Source organism: Amphiura filiformis, chromosome 13 (genome assembly GCF_039555335.1).
Source record: "Amphiura filiformis chromosome 13, Afil_fr2py, whole genome shotgun sequence".
Classification (NCBI taxonomy): Eukaryota; Metazoa; Echinodermata; class Ophiuroidea; order Amphilepidida; family Amphiuridae; genus Amphiura; species Amphiura filiformis.
The window spans coordinates 6,002,223-6,016,803 of record NC_092640.1 but is presented as its reverse complement, the minus strand read 5'-3'; the positions used below and the strand labels follow the sequence as shown (position 1 = coordinate 6,016,803).

General features: G+C 35.9%; 1 protein-coding gene across 1 annotated transcript in view; it reads left to right on the top strand.

The window, feature by feature from the left end:
- The window catches only part of LOC140167925 (Krueppel-like factor 6), a 107,434-nt gene that overhangs the window by 21,871 nt on the left and 70,982 nt on the right, over positions 1 to 14,581 (top strand). Inside the window, 3 exon segments of the mRNA XM_072191215.1 lie at positions 13,953 to 14,169; positions 14,172 to 14,192; positions 14,195 to 14,542. Coding sequence (XP_072047316.1) covers positions 13,953 to 14,169; positions 14,172 to 14,192; positions 14,195 to 14,542 — 586 coding nt within the window.

Sequence of the window (14,581 nt, the reverse complement as noted above, 5' to 3'; positions counted from 1 at the left end):
GTTTAGGAGTAAATACTGTAAACAATAGGCCTACATCCTCAAAACAGGTGCTTGTGTATTGCATAAATTGCAACTTTGCAGCAAATAGATGCATAAACAGGCTGAATCCAAGACCACCATGTTCTGGAAATTATGAATTACATAGAGCTCAACTTGCTCAAAACCATCTACTTCCATGAACCAACACAAGTTGAATGTTAAGCTTACGGCAGTTAACCAGCCCGCATTTATCTGCTCATACTTTTGTTTACAAAATTGGTACCCTAGTAAATTGAGTGGATTTCCATGTGCTGCAGGGATCCTTACACTATGGACCACAATAGCCTCACCCCAATGGCACAGTTCAATAACCTCAATTGAACAATCAGGGTGCAAAATTTGACCTCATGTTGCAGAGTATGAGTTTTTGTACTCAAATTTTAAAAGGTCATTCAATGAATGTGTAAATGTATTGGGGTTATAGAACTGAGCCCTGATAGATGAGCATGATGTGGATCCGAGCGCTTGTGTGACAAGTTAGCATTAAGATCAGGGGAGGGATACTGCAGACAGTGGCTGTCATCATCCTAGCCATCCACCCATTCAGTCATGCCAAATTAAGCTTCACTGACTAGTTTGCCTCCAGCATTTGAGATCAAGAAAGTGGTTGTATAGTAGCATCTTAAAATTGGAGAACATTATTAAGTAATTGCACACGCATCTTCCATTTGAGAACATCATTAAGTAATTGCACATCACACATACAACAATTTATATTTAAGGAGAGCATGTTTTAGGCGAGTTACAATATGGGCGAGTTAGGTAAAGGCGAGTTAAAAAGGCGAGTTACCCCCCACAGAGTCAGGCTATTTTTAGATATTCCCATGGGTAACACTATGAAGTCCCAGTGGCGAGTTACAGTAACACTATGAAGTCCCGGTGGCGAGTTACAGCAACACTATGAAGTCCCAGTGGCGAGTTACAGTAACACTATGAAGTCCCAGTGGCGAGTTACAGCAACACTATGAAGTCCCAGTGGCGAGTTACAGTAACACTATGAAGTCCCAGTGGCGAGTTACAGCAACACTATGAAGTCCCAGTGGCGAGTTACAGTAACACTACGAAGTCCCGGTGGCGAGTTACAGCAAGACTATGATGAAGTTCCAACAGTGAATTAAGTACTGTGAATTAAGTCACAGTGTATTAAGTACTGTTTTTTTTTTTAAAGCTGCTAGTCCAAAATCAGCAAAATCAGTTTCCATTTATCATATATTTCTCTCGGGCTTGCAATGATCTTGGGAATTAATATATAGAGACAGTGCTACTCTCGCCTGTGCATAGGCTGCCCTCTTCTTCTAGTATAAATAAAATCCGAAAAAGTTATACAAATAAAAGTCATAAAACTTTTTTTAACACTTTTTAAAAAAAAAACACAACACAAAGGGCACAACACATAATCAGTCAATTGATTGATTACTCAACTATTTTATGTACCATGAATAATCGGATATACAAGCAACCACTAATATAAAAGAAACCTAATCATATCTCACTACTCTTGAAATAAAAAATCATACAAATACATTTTCATCAACATCAGTGGCGGTCACTGTGCATTTTACTGATACTGAAATCCTTTTGTTTTTACCATCAAAAACTAGTTAGGACATACTGCACACACAGAAAAAAAAATCAAATTGTATGTGCCAAAGTCAAAACACATAATGCCTAGGCAAATTTGTACAGTATTAATGGTATTTGTAATAACTATTGATTGCAGTATTTAAAATCAAGGCTGATATCTATTTATATGATAAAGTATAATATGGAGCGGACATGAGTCAAAGAATACATTAATGGTATCAATTTTTTAAATAATCATTTTTGAATTTTGACCAAAACTGCATTTTTCACAACTCGCCACATGGACTTTCCGGAAATTCACAACTCGCCATGTGGACTTTCCGGAAATTCGCAACTCGCCGCGTGGACTTTCCGGAAATTCACAACTCGCCTCGTGGACTTTCCGGAAATTCACAACTCGCCGTGTGGACTTTCCGGAAAACACTGCAGGGGGTAACTCGCCATTTTAACTCGCCACGTGGACTTTCCGGAAAACACTGCAGGGGGTAACTCGCCATTTTAACTCGCCTTTTTCTAACTCGCCTATTTTTTAACTCGCCAATAACCTGTTCTCATATTTAAGAAGGGCTCCAAAACCACTTAAACATTGAAGTATTTCAAGCCATAATTTGCAACAGATGCAGTGTGTGTGTGTATGCATGTAATCTTTACAATCAGGTGGAACTTTAGTTTTGAACATAATTCTTGAAGAAATCTGGATGCGATTCCCTTTGAATGTGAAGGAAGTTTAGGGGTTCAAAATTCTACTTGATCAGAACAAGCATAGTGGATGTTCATGTAGACTTCAATTATGAGTTTCAAAGCTTTATCCTGTTAGAATTTTGCTTGTTGCAATAACGTGGGGCAATGTGCCAAAATATCTGCCTTTTTCTTCAAGTTCAAGGCAGAGATTACAATTTTTCAAAAGGGACGTTTATTAGAAACAAATTTTCAGTGAAAAAAAGCTTTAAAATTGTGGTAAACAAACAAATTATTTAACTTGCTCCAATTCATTAGCCTTTGATTTGATCAGATTGAAATATATAGTCCTACTACCTGTAGGACTAGATGTCTGCCACAATTGTAGCCTCTCTACAATTTGACATGTTTAGCCCCCCAATGTCATTCATTCCCTGGCCTCAAATGTAAAGTGGAAAATCGGTAGAGTTTAGCGAAAGGTCAATGTGTTGGAAGCCATACTGGTGCACATAATAATGAAAAGGAAATTAACAAATTGTCGCAATTCATATGAATGTGTGTGGAGCAATGTGCAGAGTGGCTTGTACATTGTATGTTAGCTGTAAGCATGATATAAAGGATGGGAGATGATTCAAATTACCAGTGCGCTTTGACGTTTAAGAATGGGGTGAAGAGCCACTTGTGCGAGTTCCAGTGTGAGCGAATTTTAATTTTGCAAATGTTCAAGAGCAGAGGGTTATCATGTGAATAACAATAAGGCGCGTGATTTGGGGAAGTTCACCCTTTTAAATTGACACCTTTTTCTGCATGCCTTTAACTCCCATGATGCTGACACCCCTTCAAATATGCATCCATAGCATATGTTTTAAAGCCTCTCAAATACATGTATGTTACACTGAGGTGCATGTCAGATGATGGAATTAAATGTTACCGGTAACGAATTTGACAAGATGACGACACAATTTTATTTTGCTAAATGAATGCTATAAATCATTTTTTTTGCCCAAATTTCCTTGTTTTTATTTCTTTTTAGCCCGTTTTGAGCATTTTGGTCGTATTTCATGCACGTTTTCCCTTTTTTTTTTTTTTTCTTCAGAATTTACCCTTTTTTTATTGAAATGTATTCCATAATGCCTGTAATGTTGCAAATTGCATAGAAAATTTTGGGTTTATTCTTTGTATAAAATTTTTGAAAGGATATAATAGATCCAAATTCTGTCATAAAGTAATGTAGAGGAACCTTGTGAACATTTCAACATGACCCTTTACATACATTATACAGTAACTGAGCACCTTACAGCATTCAATATTTACAATGTATACCTGATTTAGGTTTAGTCAACCAATAGTCAGGTATTGACAACGCTGGGTATTGACTAGCGGACTGTATTTGTTTGATGAGCCAGTAGCAAATTACGCATTCAGCCATTTTCACTTTATTGCACTATTTACATGGTTTACCATTATATAGTATTCTATTGCTCACATGGTCAAAGCATGATCAGATAAAACTATTTACTCACTGACCTGGTATTTTTTCCTGTTTTTAAAGCCATTGAAATTTCTTATCGTCAGAATATTTCCGCTAATAAGTTGAAATTTTTCAGGAATATTAATTTTCAGGCTCAATGCAGCTATGGTGTAAATAACAATGTGTGAAATGACATACATATTAGATATCGGTCTATGTAAGACTCAAAATCGCAAATTTAAAACAAAACAAAACAAGCAAAGTAGTACAACATCAACGAGGCCAAAAAATTCCAAACACAAAAATGACTGCTTTAATTGTACAGTACCATACATGTAGTTTCATTAGGTATGGCTCAATGGTTGCTCACTTTTCCATTGCAAACTGACCCATGTGTGACTCTGTAAAAGGAATTGATCTAAATCAGCACTGTCAACTAGAAAATAAAGCCAAAGATTAATTGTAGAAATGGATAAGGGAAATTAGAATTGAACAATGAAAACTGGCCTGTGGTTGGTGTTAGGAGACAATCGATCCTAATCTAAGATGGGTGGGAAAAAAATTTCAATTGGAAGATAAAAAAAGCATGATATATTTTTGGTAAGAAGATGACCTGGGAGATTTTTGATATAATATTTGAAAATAAATGGTAAGTGCAAGTGTCTTATCATGTCAGATCACTTGTAATCCGGGGCGACAAAGTAGCTTTTAAAAATTTGCTTTTCCAGAAAACAAACACGCAATTTTAATTGAAAATGCTTCAATTTGCTAATGGTTTGCATAGTTAGTTGTAAGTTGTTGCAACTAAAGTATGCTAGTGATGGAAGGACTTCAGCAATAGCATGGATTAGTAAGAAGTTATTGATGATACTAACTCATTTGTCAAAATTGTCCTCTTCGGCCTGATTGGATTAGATTGTGTGACACATCGAATAAATGTATACGCTCAGATAGACATTTGATTTGACATTTATCATTCCAACGACTTGGAAATGTAGGCTCTAAATCGTATTTTCCCTCTAATGTATAACCCTGCATTACGCATTCCAGATCAATGATGGTTGGCCTATTAGTAAATTCTTTAGTTTGTAATCTATTCAAATCATTGTAGATTAATTATTTATAGGATTTCAACTATTGTAGGAATGACAAAGAAAAAGCTTTATAACTACTAAGTTAGGTATTTTGTTGAATTATATTTATTGATTTATAAATTAAATGAGTATTAAGGGGGTACTACACCCCTGGCCAATTTTGTGTCTATTTTTGCATTTTTCTCAAATTATAGCACATTGGTGACAAGTAAGATATGTATATTATAGGGGCAAGGACTACAACTACTGTACTGAAAATTCAGCAACTCAAAGCAATTAGTTATTGATTTATTGATCAAATATTGGTTTTCCCTCATTTTTGACTGTAACTCCACAACTGTTGTCTGTGCTGAAATAAAATTTCCAGTGCAGTAGTTGTAGTCCTTGCCCCCGGTTCTTGCCCCTATAATATACATTGTCCCCTTACTTGTCCCCAATGCGATATAATTTTTGAGGAAAATGCAAAAATAGGCACAAAATTGGGCAGCCTGGGTGTAGTACCCCCTTAAAATTTAAATAAATGGGCTTTTACATGAATTTGAGCACCCATCCAAAATGACTTTATTAAGCGCCCTGGGCAGTTAATGGAACTAATATTATAGGTAAATCTATGTGAGAACCTTTTTCCTATAGTAATGTTTCAATCGCTGGTCATTTTATCTGTTACTTCTTCTCTAGCAATGTCTAGCAAGATGGCAAATAATATTCAGACCTTATATAAATGGTAAGTAGCCATTTAAAATACAATTATAGCAGTGGTATCTGTCTACATGTAATGTTAAGTTTTGAAATGATGCCTGTAATGAGCATTGAGTGGGTACTTGAGACTGGACTGCAAAAATGGAAATTGAGTTCTTATAGGTGCTTTAAGGTTTCTGTCTCTGAATATCAGTTTAAAGGGACCAGGGACTCCTGTCTGGAGTGGCTACAATTATTTGAAATTCTGATGGGCATGGCAGTTTTGGGTTTTTCAGGAAATTTCCCAGTTTAGGATATCATATGGAATCTTTGTTCAGGAAGTGAATCTTTAGGAAAAGCTTGAAATTATAAAAGGGTATGTCACTGAGATTCATTTAAATTGCTGAATTTTGCTTAATTCTTTTGATAAAAGGACTATTATTAGCTCTTTTGTAGAACACTTTGGGTTTCTGGCCCGGCTTAATCAGGTTGATGTGTAGACTGGTGACATGGAGTTCCTCTGTCAAAAGCCAAATGACTTGCATTGCTATCAATTTACACCATGCAAATCTGACTTGAAATATAATTTTTCATTTATAATACTTTTACTGAATCATTAGCTGAGTTGACTCCTTCCTGCAATTTGCAATGTTTTATGCATCACTTTACTCACATTTTCAAATATTATGTTTATGAAAAAAGGACTTTTACTTAGAAATGTGGTATCGCAATTTTATAAATTCTGTATAAAAATAGGTTTATTTGTAACATTTTGGTTAAATTGTGAAAATTTTGTAACCTTCAATAAAAGAAGTGAGCAATTACCAGCACTCAACATCCACAGAGGGTTTAAAGTTTCTGGGTCCCATCATCATCATTTCCCTTTCCTCCCAATTAGGCTTGACATTAAGTGACGTATCCAATAGCCTTGCTCCATTGTCAAAGCCATCAACGAAATCTCCATGGAGATCAAGTTTGGAAAACCAAACACCAGCATATGTTCTCAAGAAGGCCGCCGAGCCTCTTAAAATTGGAAAATTGACACCCATCTAAGTACTCAATGTCAAAATCACTCCCATGTCCTTTGTAATGGATTATAATGCTGTATATTCTCAAGAACAAAATATTTTAATATCATCTACATGTACACATTCACATATGTAGATGACCTCTGTGCGACCCTATTTAGATTTGAGCTGGACCCCAGAAATTCTCACCATTTTTAGCACTGTCCCTTGTGGGAAGATATTTCATTTATTTGCTTTCATATTTCAAGTGAACTACCGACCTTTTTGTCATAAAAATATGTAAACCTATCAAGATATTTCTTGCCTGGCTCTATTTTGTTCTTGTTGAGTAAGTTTTTGACAGCTATGTTTATCAAAATTATTACTGGTGATTGGAGTACATGGGATTGTTTTATTTTCTGACTTCTCAAGTTTTACCTTTCAACCTCCATTCACAAGGGTCTACAACATGCTCATCTATCAAGGCACAGTTCTTTAGCCCCAATACATTTGCACATTCATTGAATGACCTTTGAAAATTTGGGTACAAAAACTCATACTCTGAAATTTGAGGTCAAATTTTGCACTATGATTATGTAATTGAGGTTATTGTACTATGCCATTGGGATGAGGCCATTGTGGTCCATAGTGATTTCTCTGTGATAATAAATTTGATTTTGATGACACACAATATTCTAAAAGTTCAAAATCAAGGGATATGTATGAAAACTTCCCTTATTTGATATCAAAATACATATCAAGGAATATTATTATTCATCCCAAAATTATGAAATCAAAATGTTCAAATTTTCAATGGCACAGTTCGATGAGCTCCATACATAGAGCCAGGACATAGAGCTCTCGAAATTTGACTTCAAGTTGTGGAGTACAATTTTGTATACCCAGCACATTCAAAGGTCATTCTATGCATGTACAAACGTATTGGGGTTAAGAACTGTGCCATAGTGGATGAGCATATCCGAGATAGCGTCAGCCAAACTAAGTTAATCGTAAACAGTAGAAGCAAATTCCACTTCCTTTGCATCTTAAAACAAATCAAATAGCTCCTAACGATGGTATAATTGCCATTTTCATAGACTGCATGTAAATGTCATCACTATCATTCCCCCGTTTCTCCGCAAATTCAAAAGCAAAAACGGCAGTGTAAGATAAGACTGGCTGGCTGGCCTCTTTTGATGTTTGAGATATATGCACATAGAGAACATGGTTGGTTGCAAGAGGGTTCTTCTGAGACTAATTATCCAAAATGGGGCAAGCTTCTTGTTTCACTTCCACAGAGAATTTGTGCACAGTGCTTTAATATACATCCTATGAATGCATAAGGATGGGTAGCGATCTTCCTTTCATCATCATGGCAGATACGTTGAAAGCTCTATTTTTTGTAGGTGTAATTTTTCATTCTGTACCATTTTGAACTATTTTGCTTATTTTAAATTCACAATTTTGAGTTTTCTTACATAGACATATGCATTGAAGTACGTATTCGCATGTTTCTTAGTTCGGGGTAGTTCTGCAAAAATGAACGTGCTGCTAAAATAACCACTTCAGCAGTTACTGCATTGAGTCTCATTTATAATACAGATCTCACAAAACAGAATAGATCCATGACTGATTTCAAAAGGTTGTTTTTCTTTTTTTAAGCATTTTTATAGTGTGACTGTTGATAGCATCTCAATATACCGTAAGGTCATACTCACCAGCTAAAATTCAATAAAAAAAATTAACGGTATAAGAACTTTTTCTGCAGGATTTAAAAGGATTTTGCTGAAATTTTACATGCATGCAACTGAAAACGAAATGGAATGGTCACATGTGACGGCGTAGTAAAAAACGTTTTTGTCATATAGGGATGCTTATTTTTAAACCACTGTTCATATTATTCATGAAAATATAAATGTTTTATTGAAAGTATAAGTTATCAAGTAACTTCCCCAGTGCTTTGCATTGCAAACATTTATGCATTGCCATGTTCTGTGGTATTATTCATTCGAAACACATCACAAGCTTTTGATATCAAAGAATGATTTGGTGGCACAATTTAGTACAGATTTTCTGATTGGATTTAAATTGTATTTTGTTTTTATAAAATACAAGGGGATGTTGCCCTGACCCACATTTTTTCATATTGTGTTACCATCTAATAAATGAGCAAAACTGACAATCATTGAATTGAAAGATGATTGCATGAACATGTTGCTCACTTCTAATATTCTAAGTGTATTTATGCATGTGAACAGTAGGGTGGATCAAATTTGCCTCATTTTATGAAAGCACTGTGTCCCGGCACTGTGTAGGCTAGCAGTGTAAGGTAAAGCCATAGAGTGTGTTTCTACAGAGCCAAATACCATTTATGAAACGGTATGGAACCGTTTATCACTCCTGTGGAAACAGTTTGCAACGCCTTTTCAACGCCAACGGAAACCTCGTTGGAGTAGGTTTTTGGCGTTGACGAAGCAGGTAGATTTTCTGTAGAAACAGACCGATAGTGACTAGTGTGGGGAAGGTTCACAAAAACAGTGAAAATCAGTCAAAATGTTCCATTTTTTAAGTAAAAAACATTGGAACCTGGCATTTTTTGGAGGAAAATTTCCCAAATTTTAGAGAAGGTCCACTTTAGAGCCTGCTGCACCGTCCCTTCCTCAAAAAAAATTCTTTGCGATGGACCTGTAAGCCTTATTCAGAACCATTTTAAATGTGTTCTATTACACTAGATCCAAAGTGGGACCTATTTAGTAGCCATATAACAAACACTCTTACCACACACAATTGCAAGTTTACAGAGCCTTTACACAATGAGTAAACATATGGCTCATTGATTCTTTTGATTTCTTTGTGATAATCTTTGGTCAAGGATTTCCTTTTCACACACCAATTCTTCCTGTAATGATCAGGCAAAGGATATGAAAAGTAGTAGACCTTGGTGCCAATCTTTCTCATCAAGTGATTACTTTTGAGCCTTTTCAAAATCACTGGTCTGGTTTTACTCTGTAAAATAGTACATCTATAATAGGTAATTAGTTGTTGATGAATGGATGGAATTCATAACCTGAATAATATGTTATTAGCCAAATGTGACCTACTCCACAAAATGTTGCAAGCAACCCTCGAATTAAGGATCTGAAGGGGCACAGCAACTTTTTTAGGGCAAGTTGATAATTGCCTTGGATTTTCACTGAAAAGGCAAGGCAGCACAGCAGTTTGTAATATTTCAAGAGGGCATCATGGCAACTGTTGAAATTTTGAGAAGAGCACCAAGGCAATTTCTCAAAAGTGAAGAAAACACACACAAACATAGATAGATGATTTTATAATGAAGGGGCAGGGCTGGGGCACCGACAGCAAATTCATTAGAGGGCACAGCAAGTGACTGCCTTGGGTAAAGGACATATTTTGAGGGCATTACGGCAGTGGGGATGGGCACCCACGGCAAAATGCCATGGGTGCTGTGGGTTAATTCGAGGGCTGGTTGCAAGTTGAGAGCAACTAAACAATTGACTGTTCTTTGCTGGAAGACAGTATAGTCGGTTAGCACTGGTTAGTGGTATCCCATGCGAAAATTAATTCAAGCTTGATCAGGATTGCTGGAAACTTCCAGCTTTTACTTGAATAACCAAGCTTATCCAAGCTTTGGGTAAGGGAAAAATCCCGACTAAATTCAAACCTTGAATATTCTGGTTTTAAGCCAGGATAAAAAGCTGGAATGAAAATAATCCAAGCTTTTCCAGCTCGTTCTACCTGTAAGAGCTTGGACATCTCAAACTTGGAGAGAAAAGCTTGAACTCCAACATTATGAGAATGTCCTTTTGTGAATGGGACATAATTGAATAACATTTTGACCTCAATTTTAAATTGTACAGTATGATTTTTTAATACAGTCTACATGTATTCAAAGATTATATTGGGGTCCTGATAAAATGAGCATGTTTGCGATCTCCAAGATTAAAAAACAAAAAACAAAAATTTACTGTGCTGGTATCTATTTATTTTCTTTCAAAATGTTGGCTTAGTATTTAAAGTTAGTGCAGGCAACAGAAGCAGTGCAGTAGTGTGGTAGCAAAGTGCCCAGAAAGGAAAAATGGATCAAAATTATTGTGAAAGCATATAATATCAGACATTGTATCTTTAATGATCTTAATTATTTTATTCCATGTCATGCATTGCTATTTCAGAAAAATATCTAAAATGAAATAATAAAAAGCATGCAAAATTAAAATGTCTTTTATTTGTCATTGTTTTATTTATTTTTTTTATTTTATACTGGGCGCAATTAATTTGTCTTGCATTCTCCAGACGTGTATGTTATGATAACTCGGTACTCCACTTAAATTTACAAAAATACTGTCTGCAATCAAAGATGGCCCCCAGCCTGTCCAGTATATGCAGCAACACATGAAACAAAAACATCTCGTAGGGATCAGGTGTTGAAATTCACGAGGCTCCCAAGCTCCTATTTCCCTCGCTATTTAAAGTGACTCTTATGCGTTTGAATCATCTGAAAGCAGTTTTATTTAAAAAAAGCATATGCTGGAGAATGATAAAATGTGAAATTTTGATAAGTCACATGGCTCTATAGGTCAAAAGTTCTCAAACACACACAAAAAAAATCAGTATTTGATATCGGACAAACTACAAAACCTGCTGAGTTGTGAATCAACAAAATTTGCAAGGCACTAGAGTCGATTACTTTCAGTGTTATTACAGGTTTTGGGGAAAAAGTGACAAATTTGACAAAACCTGACTGTCGTACCGGTCAGTGCCTCCAAAACTCATCCCGGAGTAGCATCGTTTTTGATAGTTGGTGATGTGTGAGAAAATACACGTAGAACAGACTATCAAGAAGTGAGAGAATAAAAATCGCTCCATGCCATTTTACAGTCTTAGAATTATTCATATACCTTGTCTATGATGTACGTATCAGTCGGAGGTTGGTGTTGCTGCTAGGCAATTTAGTAGGTTGTCAACGTCGTTGTCGTCTGCTGCGAGGGAAAACAAGTCGTCGATCGACGACGAGGTGCATAATGGATGTGGCGAGTGTAGATTACTATTAGCCTTAATGTGGCACCACAGTTTGTAATTATGTTTGCTCCGACTTGATGTAGATGAAGATCTCGGCGTACATTAACTTGATTCAGCGTTAATTTATTGTTTTTAGATCGAGGGGAAAATATTTTTGTAATGAAGTTTGAGTTTTGGGCACATATAAGGCATGCATTTGGTTGATAAAACAAGTTTAATGTACATGAAGGGTGTATTCATTCAGGTACTAAAAGTTGGAAGGTTTGTGACGATAATAAAGCCCTTAATGTTTGCAACAAGACCCCATTTCTTCAGAAAAAAAAATTGTTGCTTGGCAAATCCACAAGATCGGACAAAAATAGCATAAGGTAAAGGGCAATTGTCAAAGTAGCAAATATTTTCATGTTTGCTGCTCGGTGTAAGGTCATTCAGGCGATTGCCACAGTATACACAGTACGCATTTGCAACAAGACCTTTTTTCTTCTCGGGGCGAAGGGGTTAAAATATATTTATTGCACATTAGAGCTATCAGATCATACAAAAATAACGTAAGATGATATATTGATAGATCTTTTAAGCGATTCTCGCAGTAGAAAATATTTTCACGTTTGCAAAAAGACCTTTTTTCTTTGGAAGATTATTTGCTACACAATATATGTGATAATACTGATAAGCCATAAAATCAGGCAAAAATAGCGTAAGGTCATTTGGCCGATTGTCAAACTAGCAAATATTTTCATGTTTCAAGAAGACCTTTTTTTCTTTAGAAAAGTATTTGTCACACAATATAGAGTCATAAGCCATAAAATCAGGCAAAAATAGCGTAAGGTTATTTCGCCGATTGTCAAAGCAGCACCTATTCTGTTTCTATCTTGCTGATATGCTCTAGGAGTCAACATGTTATAGGCTCATATCACGCTCTACTGACGTCTTTAAATAGGGTTCTTCTGCTATAGACATACTAGAGATCAATGTTAATTCGCTCCATGCGCATGTTGACTGCAGACGACACGTCAATTTTTTTTTTAATTCAAAAATTTCAGAATTGTAAATTGTCATGACCATATTTAGAATCAGCATGAAAAATGTATTAAAATGAGTACAAACAAGCCTAGTATTGGTGCAGTGGTTCTTGAGATAGCTCTTACTATTTTGAGAAAATATGTTTTAATTATGTTGAAGCCTATGGCTTGCATACAGAGCATTAACCCTTATGAATGTTATGTCAATACCAAATGCATCAAATTTATCGTAACCATTTGAAAACAATATTTAAAATTTCATTTTTTTTTCATGATTGTTTTTGAAAACTGCATGAATTCAAAAACAGGCCTAGTATTAGGTCAGTGATTCTCAGGATTTGTTTTTGACATTTATGAAGATTTGTTGCATTTTCAGATATTGGTACAATGCAACCAGTCGCCAGCGAAAGCATTATACCCTCTGGTTTTAATCCATATAGCAATAATTTGACTGAAATGAATGTATCATCTTGGATTAATTTGTTGAGTGACATGGCGACCTGTTGACGATTTTAACAATGATTTTTGCGTCGTCGCTAGCTAATGAAGCTGGTACGATAAATGATGGAAGTACTTACAATGTAGGATGGAACATATTGAGGCAAAGAGAATGATGATTAATATGGGGATGGGAATTGTTCAATATGGAAAGGAGGCGCTACCAAGAAATTGTATTTTATTTGAACAGTTGTTTTTACGGTTGGAGAGCAGAGGTTGGAGAGATTGAGAGGGGAAAACAGGCCTGTTAGGTGATGGAAAAAAAAACACTGGTCTATGTAGGGTGTTCAGGGTCAGTCGGTCAGAGGTTTTCTTTTTACTTCCTTTTTTGAAATGTCTGAAATTACTTCAAAAATCTTTAAAATCTGTAAAAACCTGATTGTACAAGTACTTAGTAGTAGTAAGCATACAGCATTAATCTATAGAAATTAAAAATGAAACAATATATGTTTGAGATATTGCTTAAATTCTCTACCCAGGAAAAAATGTTTATTTTATGCTACATCCATCAGACATCATCTGGTGTCTGATGAATGGAGTGATTGATTAATTCTAAGGATTAAATAGGAAATATAGTTACGCATCGTGTAGCAGAACAACCAAATACATCGGGGATAAATTTAATGATACAAAAGGAAACCGGAATATTATAATTTAATCATAACAACAGAAAAGAATCCACTCAATAAATTTAAGACAAACAAAATAAACAGTGCCGAAATGTTCTCCAAAATAACAAAACTGTGATTCGAACCCACAACCTTCTGCTTGCTATTGGTACTACATCCTGTAGAATGATAATTAACCAGTTGTTTTTATTTTCCTTTAATTTATCTATTTGCAGAACTGTCTTGAAATGGAAAGATACCTGAAGGCGGAACCATGCCAGACTCACAACAAGAAAATAAAGGAACCCGAAAACCCCTGGAACAAATTTATCCTTCCCAGTTGCGACAGAGACCGAGAGACGGAATCAATGCTTGGATACTCTGACAGCGAGAGCAATGACAGTAAATTTGACACAATTAGTCTCAGTTCCAGCAGTAGTGTATCATGGGATAGCTCGGTGAACTTTCACCGTCACCCCTGCATCTATAGTTTGTGATCCTTTCAAAACTGAGTTCAGGAAGGTCAACGAGATCACGTTAACACCGCCCTCATCGCCGGAACTTAGTCGGGCGGCTATGATGCCTGTATTACCTGTGAACCAATTAGTTGCAGTTAGTATGGTGAATGGACATCACGGGATGACCGACAGAACAACAATGGTGCGGAATATAAATACAACAACGCCCTCATCGAGATCGTCAGGGGGAAATAAACGGACTGAATCACCTGATAATAAACGTCGTATCCATAAGTGTCAATTTCCAGGATGTAGGAAAGTTTATACTAAAAGCTCACATTTGAAGGCACATCAAAGAACACATACAGGTAAGTTTAAACACTATGGACCACAATATTTAGCCTCAT